At 40.1% G+C, this 22456-nt stretch overlaps 1 protein-coding gene across 4 annotated transcripts in view; it reads right to left on the minus strand.

The window, feature by feature from the left end:
• The window catches only part of NR5A2 (nuclear receptor subfamily 5, group A, member 2), a 181149-nt gene that overhangs the window by 51440 nt on the left and 107253 nt on the right, over positions 1–22456 (minus strand). For all 4 annotated transcript variants that reach the window (XM_006834166.1, XM_006834167.1, XM_006834168.1 and 1 more), the window contains 2 exons: positions 17162–17281; positions 4690–4837 (listed from right to left, as the gene is read on the minus strand). In XM_006834166.1, the coding sequence (XP_006834229.1) occupies positions 4690–4837; positions 17162–17281 (268 nt within the window). The remainder of the gene's footprint in view (positions 1–4689; positions 4838–17161; positions 17282–22456) is intronic.

Genomic DNA, 22456 nt, shown 5'->3' on the forward strand with positions numbered 1-22456 from the left:
CTCAGTGGTGCCCCCTTCTCTCAAGTGGGTACCACACCCTAGATCCGGCAATAGACTCAAACTCTCTCATAAGCTATGTGGGAAACTCTCTCTCATCTTTCACATGAGAATATAGCTGCAGCATTCTCTCAGCACAGTCCACCCCCCGAAATCCTCACTTTTCTCCAGGCTCAGAAAGGCACAATGTTGGGCTGAGAGAGGCTCAGAATGTTATAAGCCTTCAGAATCAGAGGAACTGGGACCTCCTGTATTAGCTTCGGTCTGGGCTCTGCTTTCAAGGGTGGCTGCATGTTTTCATTTCTATTACAGGTAAAGTAGGTGTTTAGGACCTACCCTGGGTACCTACAGAATGATTGTCCATGTATCGCAAATAAGTTGTAAAAAATATAAAGATCGATTATCCATACTTTCTGTGAAGGAAAAACATTTTTGCCCTTTTGGCTCTCTGAGCAGTACCATGGCGGACAGCTGAACAAGCGACTTACAAAAGGTAGCAAAAAAGGAGCCAAGAAGAAAGTGGTTGATCCATTTTCTAAGAAAGATTGGTATGAGGTGAAGGCACAAGCTATGTTCAATATAAGAAATATTGGGAACACACTAGTCACAAGGGCTCAAGGAACCAAAATTGCATCTGATGGACTTAAGGGTCGTGTTTTTGAAGTGAGTCTTGCTGATCTGCAGAATGATGAAGTTTCATTTAGAAAATTCAAGCTAATTACTGAGGATGTTCAGGGCAAAAACTGCTTGACCAACTTCCATGGCATGGATCTTACCCATGACAAAATGTGCTCCATGGTCAAAAAATGGCAGACCATGATTGAAGCTCACGTTGGTGTCAAGACTACAGATGGTTATTTGCTTTGCCTGTTGTGTGTTGGTTTTACTAAAAAACGCAATAACCAAATTCAGAAGACACCTTATGCTCAGCACCAACAGGTCCATCAAATCCGGAAGAAAATGATGGAAATCATGACCCGAGAGGTGCAGACAAATGACTTGAGAGAAATGGTCAATAAACTGATTCTAGACAGCACTGGAAAGGACATAGAGAAGGCTTGCCAGTCTCCTAACCCTCTCCATGACGTGTTTGTTAGGAAAGTGAAAATGCTGAGGAAGCCCAAGTTTGAGTTGGGAAAACTCGTGGAGCTTCATGGTGAAGGCAGTAGTTCTGGAAAAGCTACTGGAGACGAGACAGGTGCTAAAATTGAACGAGCTGATGGCTATAAGCCACCAGTTCAAGAATCTGTTTAAAATTCAGACTTTTAATGATGATCTTATTTGTGGGGGAAAAAAAACAAAACATTTAAAAATCTGTCATAAATTGGAAAGCATCTAAAGTTTACTGACAGTTATTTTCTTTCTGCTTCTTTAAAAATAAATTCTTGCCAAACTCTACTTACCTCTAATTTGAAAGCTATGCTTTCCTTTCTATCTTAATTGACAGATATAATTTTAAGGGACAGTCCTGATGTGGCACTGTAGGATAAGCACTGAACTGCAAAGTCAGTTTGAACCACAAAGTTGGTGGTTCAAACTCATCAGCCATTCCTTGGAAACCCGATAAAGGGTCACTATGAATCGGAACCAACTTGATGGCACTTAACAACAACAACAGGCTAGCTAGTCACTGGTGCCCTAGGTTCCTGAAATAGTCAACATACTCATGAAACAAGAGAGTGTGTGACTGAGATTCTGGTACATGCATGGCACAGTTGTTCTGGAAGTAATTTATAAGGTCCAAAGTTTGAAAGCACCTCAGATGTACCCTGCCCTATAGAATTGGCAGCAAATATAAATTTGCAAAATCAGTCAGAACATTTGAAGGAAAAATAAATGTGATAAAACCAAAGATAGCTTATGGTTAATGTGTACATCTTCAAATGTAATTCAACTAATTTAAATACCATTGAAGTGAGATAACGCTCTTTAAATATTTTATCACTAAGATGCTATAAAGTTTTTTTTATACATATGTTATCTCATTTCATTTAACTACTGATCAAATGTACTGGCTGAAAAGACTTAAGATCTTTCCATAAACCAGAATAATTTGTGAGATTACAGCAAGCAGACCAACACTCTTTTACATGTGTGACTTTAGAAAAACTGTACATGGGTAAAGGATGTAGACTGGAATAAAATGTTCCTACTTATTGTGGTTAATGCAGAAACCACACAGGATCCAGTCCTGGCACTGGAAACCTTTGAACACTACATCTATAAAATTTTGTTGTCTTTTTAAATTTTCAGTAACATTTCTTTTTGCTATATTTATCACATTTTCCGAAATATGAAAACGTTCTTTTTATTTTAAATGTTGACTACATGTGAAAAATTAACTCTGGTTATATTACTTCAAACTAGTCCCTTTATTAGCAACAGTTGTGCAATGCTGTCAAGAAGAATTTTGAAACAAAAGTTCCAAATTTGGAGAGTAGACACATCTGTTTTACTTTGCAGTGTGTTTCATTGTTTTATTTCTGAGAATATGAATTCACAACTATCTTACTGAAGACTAAAGAAAAAACACATGTTGGTAAATCTGATTTATGCATTTTTTTCAGTCAAGGGAAGTTGCCTCCCTCAGCTCTCTGCCAATATGTTGTAAATGGACTTGGCAGAAAGTTTATTTAAGTTGGCTTTATTAAGCCAGCAAAATGTAGAAATCAAGTAAGGGACAGCCAGAAAAATCTGTTCCTTTGAAGTCAATAAAAATCCATCTCCTTAATCCTTTTTTTATTCTAAGCAGTGGTGATTTTTCTCAACTGATTCATTGAGAACCTTGATTTAGCTAACCTGTCGTGTATAGTTATCTTTCTTCTCCAAAGCTTTCCTGGAGAAAAATCTTTTCCCCTTGGAGTATAGTTATGCATCTGATTATAAACATTCTCTAGTTAATCTTGATAGAGAAACAGGTTTTCAATTACTATCCACATTTTAATGAATAAAAACAGTAGTAGGGAGCAAGATGAAACAGAAAGGCACATAGAAACAGTCATTGGTAGAAAGATGGCTAAAATTTGATACTGTATCTCTTTCCTAAACGATCTCTATTAAACCAGTATCAAAATTTTATGACGCTGCTCACATGTTTATGTGGTGGAAATCCAGACTCCAATCTAATAACTCCCTTTTCGTACCTGGCCAACCCATCAGCTAAAGGGCTATGAATCATGTGGAAATACTAGGATAAACCAAAAAGCATCTCTACAAAACCATAGGAAACTTTATTAAACAAAAATAGCAAAATGGGGAGCTATTGTTTCTTGACATAGCCTACATAAATAGGTCTCTAAACTTCTGAAGGCGGGATTTCCCATCTCTCTAACTTTTTCCTGGTGTGGAGCTGTGGGTTAATGTGCTGAACTGAAAAGTTGGTTTGAATTGCACGGTTGGTGGTTCAAGCTCACTAGCCACTCCTTGGAAACTCTATACAGGGTCACTATGAGTCAGAACAGACTCGACAGAACTTAACAACAATAACCTTTTCCCAAAGAATTCTGTGTTCTTCATTTAGATGTCAAATGGAAGTTTTGGCATCCTTAAGGGACTCAAATCATGATCCTTTTAAATGACCTTTGAATTTGGGAAATAAAAAAGAAGATCAGGGTTGGGGTAAGGTTTCTCAATGAAAATCTTATGGGGCAGCTTTTGATACCATTAAAGAATGAACACTGTTGTGACAGAAAAAAAACACACACACAAACACACACACACACACACACACACAAAACATTCTCAGCACAAATTTCCTGGCCTTTTTTTCACCAGTAGTTTTTTCAATTTTCTTAAAACTGCTTCATAATAATCCCAATGATCATCCTGTACTCTTCAAGAAAATCCAACATTACTTCTTTGGACACCTCCAAAACAGTCACCATAGCCTTCTGAGCTAACTTCTCTGCATTGGTTTTAAATCGCCCAGCAGATCCCCCTGAGAGCCACTGTTTTGAGTGGGCCTTTACTTTAAAGTTATCCTAACAAGACTATGGAGTCTTGATATTGCGCTCTGGGTTAATGTGCTGGGTTGCAAAGTCAGTTTGAACTACAAGGTTGGCAGTTCAAGCTCACCAGCCCTTTCTTGGAAACCCTAAACAAGGTTGCTATGGGTTGGAACAAACTCGACGGCACTTACCAACAAGACTATGGACTTCTGGGGTGGTGCAGTAGGATCAGCACTGGACTTTGAATCAAAAGGTCAGAAGTGCAAACCCACCAACTGTTCCTTGGAAACCCTATATAGGGTCGCTATGGGTCAGAACCGATTCGACATCATTAACAACAACAGCAAGACTGTGACAAGTGCACGTGTTTGTATCCATATGCTGATCACAGAGACATGCTTAAACACATTTTGTTTGGAATGAACCCATTCATGAAAGATCTCAAACCCTAGTAGGAATAATTTTTTACTTTCATGTTTGATGGTTTCATGATTGCAAAGGAAGGACATCATCTAGCTAGAATAAAATCAGGTTCTGCAGTTTTTTAAATGCACATAACACACACATTGTACATTTTGTCAATCTCGCACCTCCTGCATACCATCATTTTCCGAAGACTGCAATGTGCATTATTTACCTGGGCACATTATTTGTGGGAAATACAGTATTAATTTCAAGACATTCAAAGTTCAGTATCTTTTAATAATCTTTGGTTGTACAAAGTATGAGGAAAAGAATTCCTTACCTAAACTAAAGAGCACCAAGAATTTCAGACACACAAACTCTCGTTGATCAAATTGTAGTGAACGAAGCTTTGCCACTAAGTCCTGTGCATGACTCATGAGGTTGTTGAGGGTGGCCCCAGCTTGGGATGCTAGTATGGAATAGTCCACCTGCAACACAGAATCACAGTGGTCATGACTATCAGAATTATAAATACATTTTTAGAGGTTTTTAAGAACTGTGGATACAATTGGATTCTAGTAAATGTCCAGGGCTGATAACAGGGGACACTTTTCCATGAGTTGAGACACATTCTACTGTTACAAAGTGTATCGCAATTGCTCTGCTATAGCTAGTCATTTTGATAAGCCTTAGAAAGAACAGGTTTAGACTATCTAAATTTTATAGGGATATATACTTTTCTATAATGAATTTATATTCTCATACACACCGAAACATTTTAGTTCTCATGAATAACTTTAAAGAATAGCACCCCGACCCCAAAAACAAAATCAAAACAAAACAGAAAAATAGTTGCTATCAAGTCAATTCTGACTCATAGGATTTTCAATAACTGATTTATTGGAAGTAATTCATGGTGCCTCTACGTGGACTTGAACCTCCAACCTTTCAGTTAGAAGCTGAGCATTAACCATCTGAACTACCAAGGGACTCCAAAGGAGTCCTGGTGTGCACTGTAGGGTAAGTTACTGGACAGCTAACCACAAATTTGGTGGTTCAATCAGGTTTGCTATGAGTCAGAACCGACTTGACGCCACTTAGTAACAACACTGGGGACTGCAAAGAAGAGTATACCGTTTTTAAGAGTCCACCAAGGACTGTGTTCTGTGTGAACACAATGACATTAACTAGTACACAAAGACATTGAAGATCAAGTTATATTTCTTTTGGGATTAAGGGACTAACTACACATTTTAAAGTATTCACGGTTTAACACTGCATACTTGGGGATGACAAAATAATCACATTGAAATTATTCTTGTTTGGTTTGCTGCTTTATAAACAACCATAACATGAAACTACTACATATGTGCATTTCTTTCTAAAGACATCAATGATTTAACTTATAAGCAATTATCATTCTTTGGCTTAGAAAAACAAACAAACAAAAAACAAAGACTTTTTCCTGTTGCATTAAAAACCAGAAAGCACTGTTAGGCACCAATCTTAGCTTATTCATGGAGCTGTAAGTTCAATTTATAATAATAAGTTAAGATGTTGGGATGGTTGTCAGTGATTGTACTGGCTCTGCTGCTGCGATTACTGTATAATGGGAAAGCCCAGTTGGTACCTGACGCTCCCATCCTTCTTTTACTGGCGAGCTCTCAGGCAACCAGATACTCTTTTAGGTGCATTTAATATTTGCAGCAGCAGCAAATTTGTCTGGGAGGCAAGTCCTCATCTGCCACTCACCCAGAGCAGACTGTATTAAATTTTTATATTTATTGACATTTCATTACCATAATTGACTGCACTTGCTTCTCTAGTAGAAGGCACAGGGCTGCCTCCTAAGCAGGCGAACTAGTCCCTTGAGTAGAATTTGCAATTAAAAACAAGGCAGAATGGATTTTTTTTTTATTGTGTAAATATGATGAGTTGAATTTTCAGCTTTAACTAGAGAATACCGGGTGTACAGAAACCTTCTCCAACAGTGAGAAAAATTATGAGTTCGTGGAAAGATGACCCCCAGAGGTGTCAATCAGTTTCTATAGAGTCAACTGTGCATAAAAGAGTCCCTATGATTGTGTGTTCTAGGAAAAGCTCTTGCATCAAGCATAGTTCTGTCCTACTTACTTGGTTCGTGTGCTTATATCTGTTCCCTACATTTAAAAACCCAAATGGCCTAAGAACTCCTTGGGTTTCTGTTTCAGAATGTGTGGAAGGAAAAGTCAGTACACAGGCACCCAGAAAGTTGAGCTGTAAGGAGTGTGGACAAGTACTCTTGAAGATCACGTGATTAGTTTGTCATATATACAAGGTGGTATTCTAACTATCGTCTCACCAGCCGTCTTACAGGTGAGGAGTCCCTGAGTGGTGCAAACAGTTAATATGCTCAGCTGCTAACCGGAAGGTTAGAGGTTCAATTCCACTCAGAGACACCTCAGAAGAAAGCCAGTGAAAACCCTAAAGAGTTCTAGTTTGACCCACAGAGTCACCATAATTCAGAAATGACTTAACAGCAACTGGGTCTTACAAGTCAACTTTCTCCTTAAAGGATAGTTTTTCTTACATAAAAGTTGCAACTGAGCTCTAAATCTTTAAAAACTGTATCTAGCCTAACTATTGTACAGAGAGTAATATGAATTGTCCAGAGCAAATGGGATCAATGAATGAACCAAGAATGCCCTTGGAGGTGACTGGGATGACACAGATGATGTGATCTGGGATCCACTCTGCCTCTTACTAATGGGGACCTGGGCACGTCCTATAAATCCCCACTCCTTATTTACTGAATCTTTAAAGATAGGTGCTAAGTTATATGATAGCAAATTGCCTCTCACTTCCATGATTACCAAGAAATAATAGTAGCTGGGGTAGAAATACCACTTTTAAATTTGTAACCAATTTTCGAATTCACTCACCACCCCATGTGTGTCAGAGTATAATTGCCCCATGGGGTGTTCTTGACTGTAATTTTATGGAAGCAGATGGATCAGGGCTTCCTTCTAAGCAGCTGTTAGGTACATTCAAACTGCCAACTTTTAGGTTAGTTGTTGTTGTTTAAGTGCCATTGAGTCAGTTCTGACTCATAGTGACCCTGTACAGGGTGGGTCTCCAAGGAGCAGCTGGTGGGTTTGAACCACCAACCTGTGCTTACCAGGCCAATGCTGTCATCCAGTGCCACACCAGGGCTCCTTCGGTGAGTATTAAACTCAAACCTTTTGTGCCATCCAGGGACCTTGTACATTTTAATTCCAAAAGTCACTAGCTAAGCTTTAAATTAAAGCTGGAAGACCATTTGAAAAATAAAACACGATGTGCTGGTATTAGTATTAGTGTATCTTGTTATTAAGACAGGGTTAATTAAATTTTGGTTAAGTGTGTGGTATTAATAATCATAAGCACAAATACTAGACCTTCATACTTGAAAATTTAGTGCATTATAGTGAGAATAAACCTAAATTGTTTCATAGGATTATATATTTAGTGAGAGACCTTTAGTGAGATGGACCTTCAGGAAATCAATTGGCATACGAACACCTTTATAGCTGTACATTTATTTACATGCTAATTTGAAAGCTCAAACATGCTTATTAAATGGGGGGTTCTGATAACATTTCATTCAAGGATAATTTATCAAATTGCACAACTCAGAAGGAGGGTGGGTGATTTATTTCTGAAACAGCACCCAGATCTGCAACTTCCTTACATTTTATTACAAACATAATTATATTTTCATTGTTGAGTGCAGAGTTTGTGCTCATTTCGGGAGCAGCTGGCCTTGTCTTTTATGTACTTAGTAAAATTAATTTATTGCTCTCTTACATGTAATCTTTGTGCCATTAAATTCAAGGAAGATATTGAAGACCTCCTTTAAGCTGATGTCCCCTTTGGATAAATTTCACTCGTTGTGAAGGTAGAAACCGTTTTAGCTAAATTGCCTTTAGTTCTAATAGCTGAAATTTTGATGACTTGTATATTGTAAGATGCCTGTCATTTTAATATGATACACAATAATAGAAGATAATGAATAAGTTGCCGGTGGACCTTTCCCTTAGGATGATGTTTCAGTGTCTGTTAATTAGCTACAATATGCAAATACTAAAACTGACCCCACTTCAAAGTACGCCATTGTTTTATTTCATATAATCATACATATACATGTATATGTGTGTTTTGAAAATACCAGATGGAAATGAATTTTTATTATAACATGCTAAAATGAACAGCAATTGTTCTGACTATGCTTAATAATACTGACCATCATTGTTTCCTTTGTTGTGGTGGCGTTGGTGGTTGTGAAGTACTGTGGAGTCAGTTCTGGCTCACAGTGACCTTGTTGTATAGGGTTTCTGAGGAGCAGCTGGTAGGTTTGAATTGCCCACCTTGTGGTTAGCAGTCCAGTGCTTATTGTACAGCCTTTGTAGTACTGCAATATTGTGCTTGTTATTAAGGTTATATAGTGTATGCTTCTATAGATTCCTGATTAGAATATATCATTAGAACTTAATTGTTTCGGGGCTAAGACAGACATCCGGTGTGAAGCAGTGAATCCTTACTTTAATACTAGGTATCAGTGCCCTGGGCTGCTCTTTGCCATGGGACTGTGTTTTCAATGACTGTAGTTCTGAATGAATGCTGAAGGGGCTCAATTCAGCAGACATTTATTGAGCAAACATGATGTGCTTAAAAACAAAAGTGCTCTTTTAGGTAACTTTAACCTCTCCAAGCTTCAAGTGGCAGTTCCTTGGGAATCCTCTCCTTCTGAATTCGATCTAATCTTCCCTTGCTGTAAGACATTGACTACATTATTTGCTGCATTCAGTAGGAACAAACCAGCAGGCTGGGTTACAGAGCACTGGGGAGAGGGAGGACTTGCACCCCCATCCCAGCATGTCCAGCAGGCTTGCTGGAAAGCAATGTACAGACTTTACATAAATGCTTCAGGGTGACGCCAAATTGCTTCCTAGGGTCTGCTTATGTCTGGGGCCTCGGCTGCTGTTAACTGAGGACATTAGGAATTTAAGCAAAAAGACAATAATATCTTTTGACATTGTTGTTGTTAAGTGCCTTCCAGTGGGTTCCAATTCAGCGACCCTGTATAGGATTTCCAAGGAATGGCTGCTGACTTTGAACTGCTAACCTTTTAGTTAAGAGTCTAGTATTTATCCTACAGTACCACACCAGGACTCAACATTGTTGTTGTTGTTGTTAAGTGCCGTCGAGTTGGCTCTGACTCATAGGGTTTCCAACTCACAGGGTTTTCAAGGAGTGGCTGGTAAGTTCGAACTGCTGACTTCGTGGTTCAAACCAACTTGAGATCAAGTGGTCTTTTCTAATTCTAAAATATTCAGAATAAACTTTTCCAACTTTATGAAGCGATCACCACAAAGCAGTTGAGAAAACCGTGTAAGCAAACATAGAAATGTATAATAAGTGATTTGAGAGCCCTAGTGGCACAGTGGTTTAGTGCTCAGCTATTAACTAAAAGGTCAGTGGTTCAAACCCTCTTGCCTCTTCATGGGAGAGGATGTGGCAATTGTTTCTGCACAGATGACAGTTTTGGGGACACTATGGGGCAGTTCTGTCCTACAGTGCTGCAATGAGTCTGAATCCATGGGATGGCAGCCAAGTTTGCTGTTTTAGTAAGGCTGAAAATGGAGGGCGGGTTTATTAGAATTTTCATCAGAATTCCTCATTACTGTTTCTCTAATCCTGGAAGGATTTTAGACTAACCTGGACAAAGAGGACGGCCATGTACCCTCTCTTGAGGAGAGAGGTATTTCCTTATAGAAGCTGAGTCACCCTGGTGACTTTGGATGCAGCCGAATCACTTTGTAGTCTCTCTTCCTAGCACTTTACCTGAACCTGTGTCATGGGTCTTACCTGTGAAAGCCCACAGTGCAAAGCACTTTGCCAAGGTAAACCATTGCAATCATTAATTAGATGGAGGAATTACACCTTTTGCATGCACTTCTGTATCTAGTATTTTAAAACAAATTTATTCCTCATATCTTTGATTTCCTTTCATTTTTCAGAACTTTGGAGTCCTAGAGTGGCAGTATAAGAGAAGCACTCAACAGAAATGTCAGTTTAAACCAAGAGGTCAGTGGTTCAAATCCACCAGCTGCTCCTTGGAAACTCTATATAGGGTCGCTTTGAGTCAGAACTTCACAACAACAACATCAGATCCTTAAAATGGTTTTTGTTTTAACTAAGTGAAAAAGTTACTGATATCCTTTTTCCATATTCATGAGGGCTAAACTGCCAGTAGGGGATGTTTGCACACTTTACTTAAAAAATGCCACTTAATCCCCTCCCCCACAATATCAACATCCTGACCTTGATAAAATGTATCACAGAAACAGACATGTCATTGTTTCAAAGTTTACACTCTGCAAAAATCCATGATAGTAGGTTAACATGTCTCTGCGGCAGATGAATTATTTTATTCAGAAAAGTGTGAAATAGCCTCATTTAAAATATGTTTTCTCCAAAGATTGGGAGAAATCTTAACAAAACAAAACAAAAAAACCACTAACAAGTAATTTAGGGTGCTGGTAGCATGATGACTTGATTCTTAAATTTTTATTCATATTAAAATAATAAGTGACAATCACATTAAAAGAATCCTGGTATGGCAATGTGGGATAGGCACTGGACTGCTAGCAGCAAGGTCAGTAGTTCAAACCCACCAGTTGCTCCTTGGAAACCCTATATAGGGTCGCTATGAGTCAGAACCAACTCAACGGCACTTAACAACAATGCCACTCAAAGTAAAGGTGTTTCTGTTTAATTTAAATTGATTTTAACAGGTGATAATGCCACAGCAATCACGCACACACGATGAAACAAAAAAGTGTATGTATTTAGGCTCAATCAGAAAAATCACTTGTTTTGCTTGTAGTTCCACAGAAGTGATCATGCCCTGAAATTACAGATAAGACCGAATGACAGGGCTAGAGTAACAGCCTAGTGTTTAGCATCTGTGTGTTACCCAGAAAAGTAGTATGACACATTGGTTAAGAGCATACGTATAGTCTGGCATCAGTCTGCCTGTTTCTGGATAAGTGCTTCTACCATGTATTATCAGCAGTGTGACTCTGAAATCAACTGCGTGATCTCTTTGCCTGGGTTTCCTCATTTGCAAAAGAGGGATGATAACAACAATAGCACTTTCTTTACAGATGAAATCAGTTAATATATAAAGCACGTCATCAGGAGAGGACCAGTTCCTGAGGAGAACATCATGCTTGGTCGAATGCAGTGTGGTGAGCTACTTCACACGTTGCATCTAGCCATCATCTTCGTAAGTCCCACTAAACTACTTCCTGTAATGGGTCAAAGTAAGAGAATGTGGGGGGAGATTCTGATAGGATTGTATGATTTAATTGTAAGTGATTGTTAACAGGGTTAACTGTGAAAACTTGGAACACCAATGTGGGTATAGAATGAGCCATCTCAGAAGCAGGATTGGGGGGCGGGGAGTGTCTCACTATCATCAACGAAGAAGAGCCAGAAGTGGAGCATGACCCTTGGACCCTGTGACCCCTGTGTATTGAACCTCTTTAGCCTAGGGACAGAAAGCTGTGACACCAGAGGAGCAGCAGCAGCAGAACCAAGAGCCAGAGTGGTGGGATTCCCAGCCCATGGAGCAACTAAAGCTGAGGGGCTTTGCACAGGAGGCTTGTTTGCACAATGGGGTACCTTCAGCACTTAATTAGGTTTGCTGGCCCAGTGCTGAGTGCCTGCAGGCTGAGACTTACAGTGTAGTGATGAGCATTTATCAGCAGCCCTAAAAGAGCTTTGTAACATTGCTGGAGCAGGGCAGAGGCCAGGTCAAGGACCAGAGAGGCCTGTCAGTGGGCACAGCAGAGTAGAGGTTGTCCTGACTGGAAGCACTGTGCCTTAACTTGAATTGTAATGTGCTAACTTCCCTGATAAACTTCTGAGTACAGTGTCTGAGAGACACATGACCATTGCAAGGACTGCTCAAGCTCAGCTGAGCAGAATGCTGTGGAAGGGATGGTTTGGTGTTCAGTTTTCACATAGAGAGTCAGGAAAACAAGAGGAAGCCCCTCAGTGAGGTGGAATGATACAGCGACTGCAACAGAGGGCTCAAACATGGCAATGATGGTGAGCATGGCACAGGACCAGGCAGTATTCCATTCTGTTGTACACGGGGTTGTTGTGAGCTGGAACTGACTAGATGCCATCTAAGAACAACAAGATAAAGCATGCACACCAGTGCCTGACACAAATACTAATCATCGCTAACAACTGTAGCTCACTTACTATGTGGATAGCAAAAACCCATTGCACTTGTGTGGATTCCAACTCATAGCCACTCTATAGGACAGAATAGAAACTGCCTCATAAGATTTCTAAAGCTGTATTCTTCACAGAAGCAAATCATCACATGTTCTCCCAAGCAGTGGCTGGCAGGCTCCAACCAATGATCTTAAGGTTAGCAGCTGAGCACTTTTAACCACTGTGCTGCCAGAGCTACCTGTACATAGCTAACACTCCAATAAATGCTAGCCAGCATTAGCTTAGCTCTTGGATGACTTGTTTTTCATGTTAGCACGTTTCAGAACTCATTTCTGTAATTCTTATAATGCCCCATTATAGTCTGACATCATCATAGTCTCCCACTGAGCAGGCACGGAGCCGGAGGTAAAGAAAGTAGCTAAAGGTTACAGCAGTCGTAAGTCTGGGAATATGAAGGAATGAGTGGGTCAGTGGAGAGTTCTCACCATACAGGAGGCTGGAGTTTGACTCCTGGTCAGTGTACTCATGTACAGTCAGTACTCATCAGCCAGTGGGAGTTTGTGTGGTGCTCCGAAATGAAGCAGGTTGAGTGGAGCTTTGAGACTAAAACAAACTCGGAAGAAAAGCCTAGTAATCTACTTCTGAAAATAGGCAATGAAAATAGCATTCCAATCTACAGCTGAAGCTGGTGAATGACGCAGGACTGAGTAGCATTTTGTTCTATTGTGCAAATGTTTGTTGTGAGTTAGGGGCTGAACTGATGGCAGGTGACAACAACTACTCCAAGTTTTGGGGACCAAAACTTGGCCAGTCTGCCTTTATACTTTATCATTCTATTAGATTGCAAGGATATGACATATGTATGTGCACAGACGCCATCCACATTTTCATGCTAGATAGCAAGCTGTCTGCATGCTGCTGTTAAGTGCCGTTGAGTCAGTCTGATTCTTAACGACCTTGTACAGGATTTCCACAAAGCCTCTGGTGGACTCGAACCACCAACCTTTCAGTTAGCAGCCCAATGCTTATCCTACAGTGCCACACCAAGCTGACTTCGTAAGTAATGAAAATATACCCTGCTCATAATTTGATTGTTATTATTTGACTGTAAATGGAATCCTGGTGTGGCACTGTCATGGGTTACGAAGTATGTCAAGAGCTGGGTTGCTAACTGGAAGTCAGCAATTCGAATCTACCAGCTGCTCTGAAGGAGAAAGATGAAGCTTTCTGCTTCTGTAAAAATTTTCAGCCTTGGAAACCCTATACAGGTTCACTGTGAGTTGGATCCAACTCCACAGCATGTACCCACTACCACCACCATGCCCCCCCACCACACACAAAAAAAGATTTGTCCCATAGTTTCCCTAAATGAGAATGCCCAACTGTAACTAATCAGGTAGGCAGTTCACTTTTATTGGATACAATAGGAGTGGGGAGCCCAACAGAAATGTAACTCAACTTTAAATCAAGAATGCAGGTTCCAGAAAAGGTGTGGGCAAACCCTGGCTCTCCCAATAAGTCCCTCAGTATGCTATGTTGGCAAAACACAAACCTGCAGTAATTGATAATAAAGACGATTACATCATATATTCCTTGACTATTCTGGGTTTTGAAAATCATAGAGGCAAGAAACGCTCCTTCTATACTTTTTAAATTATAATTACGTTTGCCCAGGGGCAGCACTTAACGTAAAATGAAATGTGAAATAAGGAGGATTTCTAAAGAGCAGAGACAGAAGTGCTCTGAGAAGGCACGGCACAAACCCATTTCCTTTCTGAGACTCAGAAGCAAATGAACTCAAATGAATATGAAGGCTGAGTTTTGTTCTTCTAAAGTAGCTTCTAGTTGGAGGTAGGGATTGGAGGGAAGAAAGCATGACTCGTCTCTAGAAATGGGTACATTTCCTTCAAAGACTTGGGCCACCATAGGAAAATGTTCAACACAAATTTGAAAAGATGGGAAATGAAAACTATTGAGACTTTACATTGTCATCCAGAAATCTTTTCCCAGAGAGGTTCAGAAAGGAGGGGCTAGATAGTGATGGAGATGGTTGAATTGATCCAATTTGCAGAAGCTCTGCAATAGTGCTTGCCTTTCATTTGATTGGGAAAATGTGATTTATTAATAGTACAGCATACTATGTGGAGACAGCCTTTCATTTTCAAATATGCATGCACTGCTGTGGTTTCACAGCACATAAACATTTATGGCTGGATGTAAAAGATCACAGTGCCTGAGTATGGATGACGTTGTCATTGCTGAGCAATGCAGTGGTGCCCTGAATCCGCATGATCCAATGGGTTAGAGGAATCACTATGTTCCATGCATTTATTTTACAAACATGTCAATCATAGAATGTAGGGTAAGCAACTGGAGGGACATGCCAACATCCTATAAAGTTAGACGTCGGTCCGTTAAATAGTCTTGCACTTCAACCAGGTGTCTTTAAGCCCAGGTATCTCACCTCCTTTATGTTGTCTTCTCAATATTGTCACCTCAGGCCATTCCTATTTAACACTGCAGTCCATGGGTCACACTGTAACATACCTCCATATATGTGTGTGATACCCCTTTATCAGGTTCCTTTTCACCCACCCTTTAGTCAATAGTACTTTGACCTCCAGTGTATTCTGAAATAAGAACAAACCAGTGGCCATCAAGCTGACTCCAACTCATGGTGACCCCATGTATGTCAGAGTAGAACTGTGTTCCTTAGAGTTGTCAATGGCTGAAGTAGTTTCAGAAGAAGAGCACCAGACCTTTCTCCCAAGGAACCTCTGAGTAGATTCAAATCAGCAAGCTTTTGGTAATTAGCTGAGTATTTAACTGCTGGTGCAACCTAGGGATTTCTCTAATACAAATGGGCTTCAAAATGTTCATGAAAAAGGGAATTGAATGATAATAAAAAACTTTCCACTAGCTTTTGAAGGTCATTTGTCCACTGAAGTTGCTGTCAAATCCTTTATTTGGAATGTTGCTTCTGGCCAGTACCCTACTGCTACTAAGTAAGTTCCATGAGGACAGAAAATGTTTTGTTTTGTTCACTAATATATTCTAAAGCCCCAGAATAGTGACTGGCATGTAGCAAGACATTCAATAAATATTTGTTGAATGAATGAGCATCTACTTAGAAAGAAATAAAACTTTACAGTAATTTTTTTCTATTTTCTTTTTTAATGACTGGCTCTTGAAAACGAAAACTGCTTCCTCTTTTCACCTGCTTGCCTTTATGCAAAATATTTTAATTATATGTGATATTTAACTCAGTGTTTTCTACCAATCTAAAATAGTCAATATTCCATTGTTTATAAGGTTTTTGTTTCTAATAGCTGACAAACAAGTGTAATAAAGTAATACAGAGGAGTCCTGGTGTGGCGCTGTGGGCTAATGCGTCAGACTGCAAAGTCATTTGAACTGCAAGGTCGGTGGTTCAAGCTCACCAGCTGCTCCTCGGAAACCCTATACAGGGTCGCTATGGGTCGGAACTTGACAGCCCTTAACAGCAATAACAACAACAACAACAATCATTGATTTGGAGTCCTGGTATGGTGCTCTAGGATAAGCACTGGACTGCAAGGCCGGCAGTTCAAACTCAACAGCTGCTCCATGGAAACCCTATCCAGGGTTGCTATGAGTTGGAACCGACTCTACGGCACTTAACAATGACAACAATCATCAATTTAAGGAGTCCTGGTGCCACAGTGGTTAATGTTTGGCTGCTAACAGAAAGGCTGACTGTTAAAAATCCCCAGCTACTCTCAGAGAAAGAAGTGACAGGAAGAATCTGCTTCCATAAATACTGTTGTCATTGTAGTTAAGTGCTGTCAAATCAGTTCTAACTTATAACTACCTTTTATAGGGATTCCAAGGAGCAGCTGGTGGGTTTGAACCGCTGACTGTATGGTTAGCATAGTCCAGTGTTTGTCCTACAGCACCACACCAGGACTCTTCCATAGAGATTACATCCTTGGAAATGCTATGGGGCAGTTCCATTTTGTCCTATAGGTCAGAATCCATGTGACGGCAAGGGATTTTGGTGGCACAGTGGTTAAGTGCTCAGCTACTAACTGAAAGGTTGGCAGTTTGAGCCTATCAAACAGCTCTGAGGGTGAAAAGACGGGTCGATCTGTTCCCATTAAGGTTGCAGCCTAGGAACCCCTTTAGGGCAGTTCTACTCTGTTACTTGGGGTCACCATGAGTGGGAATCCGTTTGATGGGACCCTCCAATAACAACAATCACTGTTTTGGATTTAGCAATTGCTCTGACCCTTGAAAGCAGAACTTTTAATTCCAGTGGACTGGAAGCAGCAGAATGTTATGATTATGTTTGCTTTTACAAGTTTAATAGTAATCATCAGCAGAGGGACAAAGTGTACCAACTCATCGTTTCAAAATTATTACAGCTAAATCTCTCATTTTCAAAGCACAAGAGTGCTTCTGACCTAGTTAAATTCTGCCATCCTGAGCATGCTTTAATAAAAAGACACTTTCATTCCCACCCCCACTCCCTTCACCCCCCCACACACCACTTCAACACTCACCTGTTGCCCAGTAACCAGGAAGATTGATCCTTCCTTTCCATGGACCACTTGCCGGTAAATGTGGTCAAGAATTAAGAGCTCACTCCAGCAGTTCTGAAGCAGCTTCATTTGGTCATCAACCTGTAAAAGAATGGAAAAAATGGTACTATTAGTCACTGCTTTTTTTTTTTAATCTTGCATAATTTTCTACCTAAGAGAACTAATTGTAAGCGAGGAAGTTTCCACCAATGGCCATCAAAGCATTGGTGCTTGGAGATTACATCACAGCTGCTGAAAAATCATTTTCATTTGGACACATACTTTTTAGGCCACATATACATCCTTAAGGTAAGCATTTGTAATCAATGAGCTTCTGGGAGAAGGCACTCTATTAGATTGGTCTATCTAATGTTAATAGGGCTGTTAGAGTTTGCTTGTGGGAAGTGCAGGTGCCTGACTGTTCTCAGCAAACCCAGACAGCTTGGGTTTATGTTTGAGGGGGCTTCAAGAAATTGGTGAAAAACATTGAATTATCTTTTAATTCCATTTGTATGAGAACTTTTGGAATTCCCTACCTATCTACAGATTAACACAGTGAAGAGAAGTCATAAATAGATATGAGCAAGTCACCAAGCTGAGAAAATTTATATAAAAGAAAGTTAGCAAGACAACTAAAATATTTTTCAGATATAGACACATATGCATTCTTTGTCATTGCTGTTATCTGATTTGAAAGTAAAAACTACAGATGGACTGTAAACCTCAACATTCACAGTTCGAGTCCTCAAGCTGTTCTGCAGGAGAAAGATGAGGCTTTTTGCTCCATCTAAGATTTAAATTCTCAGAAACCCTATAGTGGGTTTACTATGAGTCTGAACCGATGAGTTGGCACTTAACATGACACTCTGAAGAACAATCTCTGAAGATGGTCTTGGGGCTAGCCTGCATTTGCTTTATGATTTGGACAGTTGTCCCCACAAATTCTCTAAGCTTCATTTCCTTGCCAGAAAAAAATGGGCCAACGACACTGCCTCCATTACAAGATAGCTATGAGGGTCAAAATGAAAGTGCTGAGTCAGAGCAGATATTTTATGCAAGTTCACCATCTTGTTTTTCAAGGGGCTGCATTCTTCAATAGCAAAAGCACTTCTATCTCATGTACAATCCACATGCCCATGGTCCAAATATGGAGAATAAACCGATCAATTTCCATAGCTAATTGCAACTGCTTACTCTGTGCTTTGTAGTGTATACCAGTCACAAACCTTGGTATACTCAAACACTGTGGCCATATTTGGGCATTTTACTATGCATTTTGAATAATAACACCTGACATTCATATGGTGTTTTAAAACAAATTTGTGTGCTTCTTTAGATTGGATTCACAGAACGTGCCTTTGAAGTTAGCAGAACTAGAATTGTATTTAATTTACAGATGAAACAGTGGGCGCTCAGAGGTTAAGTGATATGCCTGAAACCTACTGCCAGCAAGTTGATTCAGACTCATAGAAAGTCTATGTGATAGAAATACAATCGTTCCAGAGCATTTCTAAGCCTGGAAATCTTTAAGGGAGGAGACAGCCTCATCTTTCTCTCCTGGAGTGGCTGGTGGATTTGAATTGGATAACCTCTCAGTTAGCAGTCTAACACTAAACCCACTGTTCCTCCAGGGCTCCTGGGTAGGCTTAAAGGGTTCTCCTTTTCTCTCTCAATCTCTAGGCAGTCCCCAAATTCCTTTAAGTGGTACTGCTGCTGCTGCTGCTGCTGCTATGATGTGCCACTAAGTCAGTTCTGACTCATAGCAACTCTGTATAGGGTTTCTGAGGGTATAATCTTCACAGGAGCAGAAAACCTCATTGTTGTCCCACATAGGAGCTGGTAGGTTCAAACAGCTGACTTTGTGGTTAATAGCCCAATGCATAACTCACTACGCTACCAGGTCTCCATAGGCCGTACTAGAATTCACCAAACAAAAATAATTTGACTTTAACAAATCCACTTTAAGCTGCTATCCAGTGGGACTCTAAACGGTTGGATGATTCTGTGTGAAGAAATATGTACTCTTAGGACATTGCCACAGGTACATTGGTAGTTAAAAAGAGCTTGTGGCTGGTTTTAATTTCCATGAAACCAGATCATAGTGACTGTATTGGGAGACTTGAATGTAGACAAGGACTTACAGCACATTTCTATACTTTTTAGCTATGAGAACTTGGACAAACCATGTAATTCTATCAGCCTGAATTTTCCCAACTAAAAGTATGTGAGCTAGGTCTTATTGAGAGGATGAAATGAGATGTGGTGGCTGGATAAACCCTTTGAAAGCTGTGACACAATACACAGATGAAGAAGCAACAAACAAAAGGTACTAGAAGCCCCCGAACTAGAAGACCTGACAAATCGTTTGCAAGGAAAACAGTAGTTGTAGAAATCAAGACTACTACTGGCTCTTTGATTAGGAATATTCCAAATAAGTTAAGTCTGTTCTGATCAAAAGAATTGCATTCATTAAAGTAAATCGGTACATTTGGAAACCTTTTGCTTGCTGATAGTGGTGGTGGTTGTGTGCCATTGGGTTGGTTCAACTGATAGTGACCCTGTATGGGGTTTCCGAGGCTGTAAATCTTTAAGGGAACAGAAAGCAGTTAGATTCCATCTGCTGCCCTTGTGGTTAGCAGCCCAGCTTAAAAAAATACCTATTTACTTAATGAAAGTAAAGTGCTAGAGACATAATGGAGAACCAGGTTGAATTTCAGGCCCTGCCGTTGTGAACAGTACTGTTGTGAAGGAGAATGCTCACTTGAACACTGTTTGGTGGTTTAGGTGACAGTAGGTGTTCACCTTATTCAGGAGGAAAAGTGTGTGACATTACAAGTCAGATTGCAGGCAGCAGTGTGCTTAACTGACAGGAGGAGCCATACACAAACATCCTAGGAACATACGTGCCATTGGATTCAGAGCAGATCTCTGGAATCTTCTCTCTCAGATGCTTGAATGATTTCCAAACAAAATGCACTCTGCTCTTATTGCTTTTATTACATTCCCTTCCCAGCAAATATACTACACCAGCATCTTATTGCCAAAGTACCAGTCTATGATGGTAACTTGGTTCCAGTGGGCATTTTTTCTATGATAGGAAGCTTTGCTTACTTATTTAGTATTTTCCCCATGGACATACAAAATACTGTACTTTTAGATTTTAGAAACAATTATCCTACACATCAGTGTAGAATATAACTTTAAGATGGGTGGGGGGATATCAGCAACCTGAAGTCTATGGACCCTGGACAGATTCTAGCTAAAAAACTATTTCTACAGTGTGGAAATTTATTAGTCCCATTTTGAAGGTGGAAAAGTAAATAGCTAAGACATGACCTTCAGGATATGTAGAATAGGAGAAAATGTTGGGGGAAATAAAGAAAAAAATGTATTTTCTAGAAGAATCTCATGAAAGGGCTCTTCCTTTTCTTTTGCATACGATAACCCTTAGAACTTCATACATAACATGGTAAGGATACCTAGGTAAAGATGGGTGGTCTGAACCCAGCAGCCACTCAGCTGGAGAAAGATGAGACAGTTTGCGTCTGTGGTCTGTAAAGATTTACAGTCTTGGGGGCAGTTCTATGCCATTCAGTGTTGTTAAGTGCCCACAAGTTGGTTCCAATCCATAGTGACCCAGTATAGGGTTTCTGAGGAGTGGCTGGTAGGTTTGCACCACCAACCTTGTCGTTAGCAGCCCAGTGCTTATCCTACAGCACCACAATAGGGTCACTAAAAGCCAGAATTGATTCAGTGGCAGTAGGTTTAAGGAATGTTAAAAATTTTACAAAAAAAAAGCTAAATAAGAACATGATTTTTTCTAGCTTTATTGGTAGCATAGCGGTTACGAGTTGGGCTGCCAACCTCAAAGTCAGTAGTTCGAATCTACCAGTGGTTCCGTGGGAGAAAGATGAGGTGTTCTGCTCCCATAAAGATTTACAGCCTTGGAAACCCTGTGCAGGGTCACTATGAGTCAGAACCAACTCCACAGAACTTAACAACACAATATTATTTGAAGGATGTTGAGGACACAGCCCCAAATAATGGACACAGCCCCAAATATCTTACATCATGTTCAAAAACAGGATGAGGTACATTTTCTAGACCTTTATTCTCACTATATGTATATATGACAGAGAGAGAGAGATTGCCAAGGATGCAGTGGGGGGTTCTGTTTTCAAGTATCCCCTAAAAATTCTTTACTAATGGGCTGGATGGTGTTTTCTAAGCACTGGACCTCAGGGTTGGTCTGAACTCTAAGGTCGGCAGTTCAAACTCACCAGCCGGTCCTCGAAACCCTATACAGGGTTGCTAAGAATGGGAACAACAATTAACAACCACAACTGCCTTCTGCTGCATGCATGTCCAGAGGTAGTGGGAAGATGGGCAGCGGGATAGCTTGTAAAATCTCTGCATTTCCTGGGTTAACTGTTTTATTACCAACTGTAGAAGGAGTTGAAAAGGAGCATGGCTTTTTCTCCTCAGTCTGGCACCTCATTTTTTTTTTTTTTTTTGTATTCTGTGCTGTTCATGTCATCACTTCTTTTACATCATAAGGGATTCTTTATTATATTCCCTCTGTTATCTGTAATTGTTTCTATACCTGCCTGCCCTCCTGGAGGACAGAAATAGAATCTTAAATTGCAGCTTCCACAGCACCTACGACAGTGCAATTTCTTAAATGCTTATTAAATGAAGGGACAATGATTGAATTATTTCCACTTCTGCAACTCCCTGCTTTTCACGAGTGTATCCCTGCTACCTAGCTCACACTTGTTTTTGTTAAATGGCATCAAGTCGGTGGTTCTGACAAATAGCGAGCCTGCTTAATGTTTCTGGGAAGTGGCTGGTGACTTTGAACCGCTGACCTTGCAGTTCTCAAACTGACCTTACAGTTCAGTGCATTATCCCACAGCGCCAAACTCATTCTGTGTCTGTGGGCTAATTTTACACAGGCGATGAGCACAGTTTCTCCCATTTGCCCTACAGCTGGTTCTCAGTAAAGGCTTCTTAACAGATTTTCATTTTAACGCCACTCCAGAGCCACTGCTTCCTTGTTTTAACACGCTCTGAGGGGGTTTCCCAAACCAATAATCCATTTCATTATTTTCCATATCAGAGTCAGAGTACTCGATAAGGAAGGTAAGCAGGGGTTTACTTGTACTTACTAATCTGTAGTGAACAGTTTCACATTCTTTTCAAAGATTCTGCCAGGTATGGCTGGCATCTGTATCCCAATTCCACTGCACCTACCTGCAACATCAAAGCCTCTTTTCA

The sequence above is a fragment of the Chrysochloris asiatica genome, unplaced genomic scaffold (genome assembly GCF_000296735.1).
Source record: "Chrysochloris asiatica unplaced genomic scaffold, ChrAsi1.0 scaffold00009, whole genome shotgun sequence".
In the NCBI taxonomy this organism is placed as follows: Eukaryota; Metazoa; Chordata; class Mammalia; order Afrosoricida; family Chrysochloridae; genus Chrysochloris; species Chrysochloris asiatica.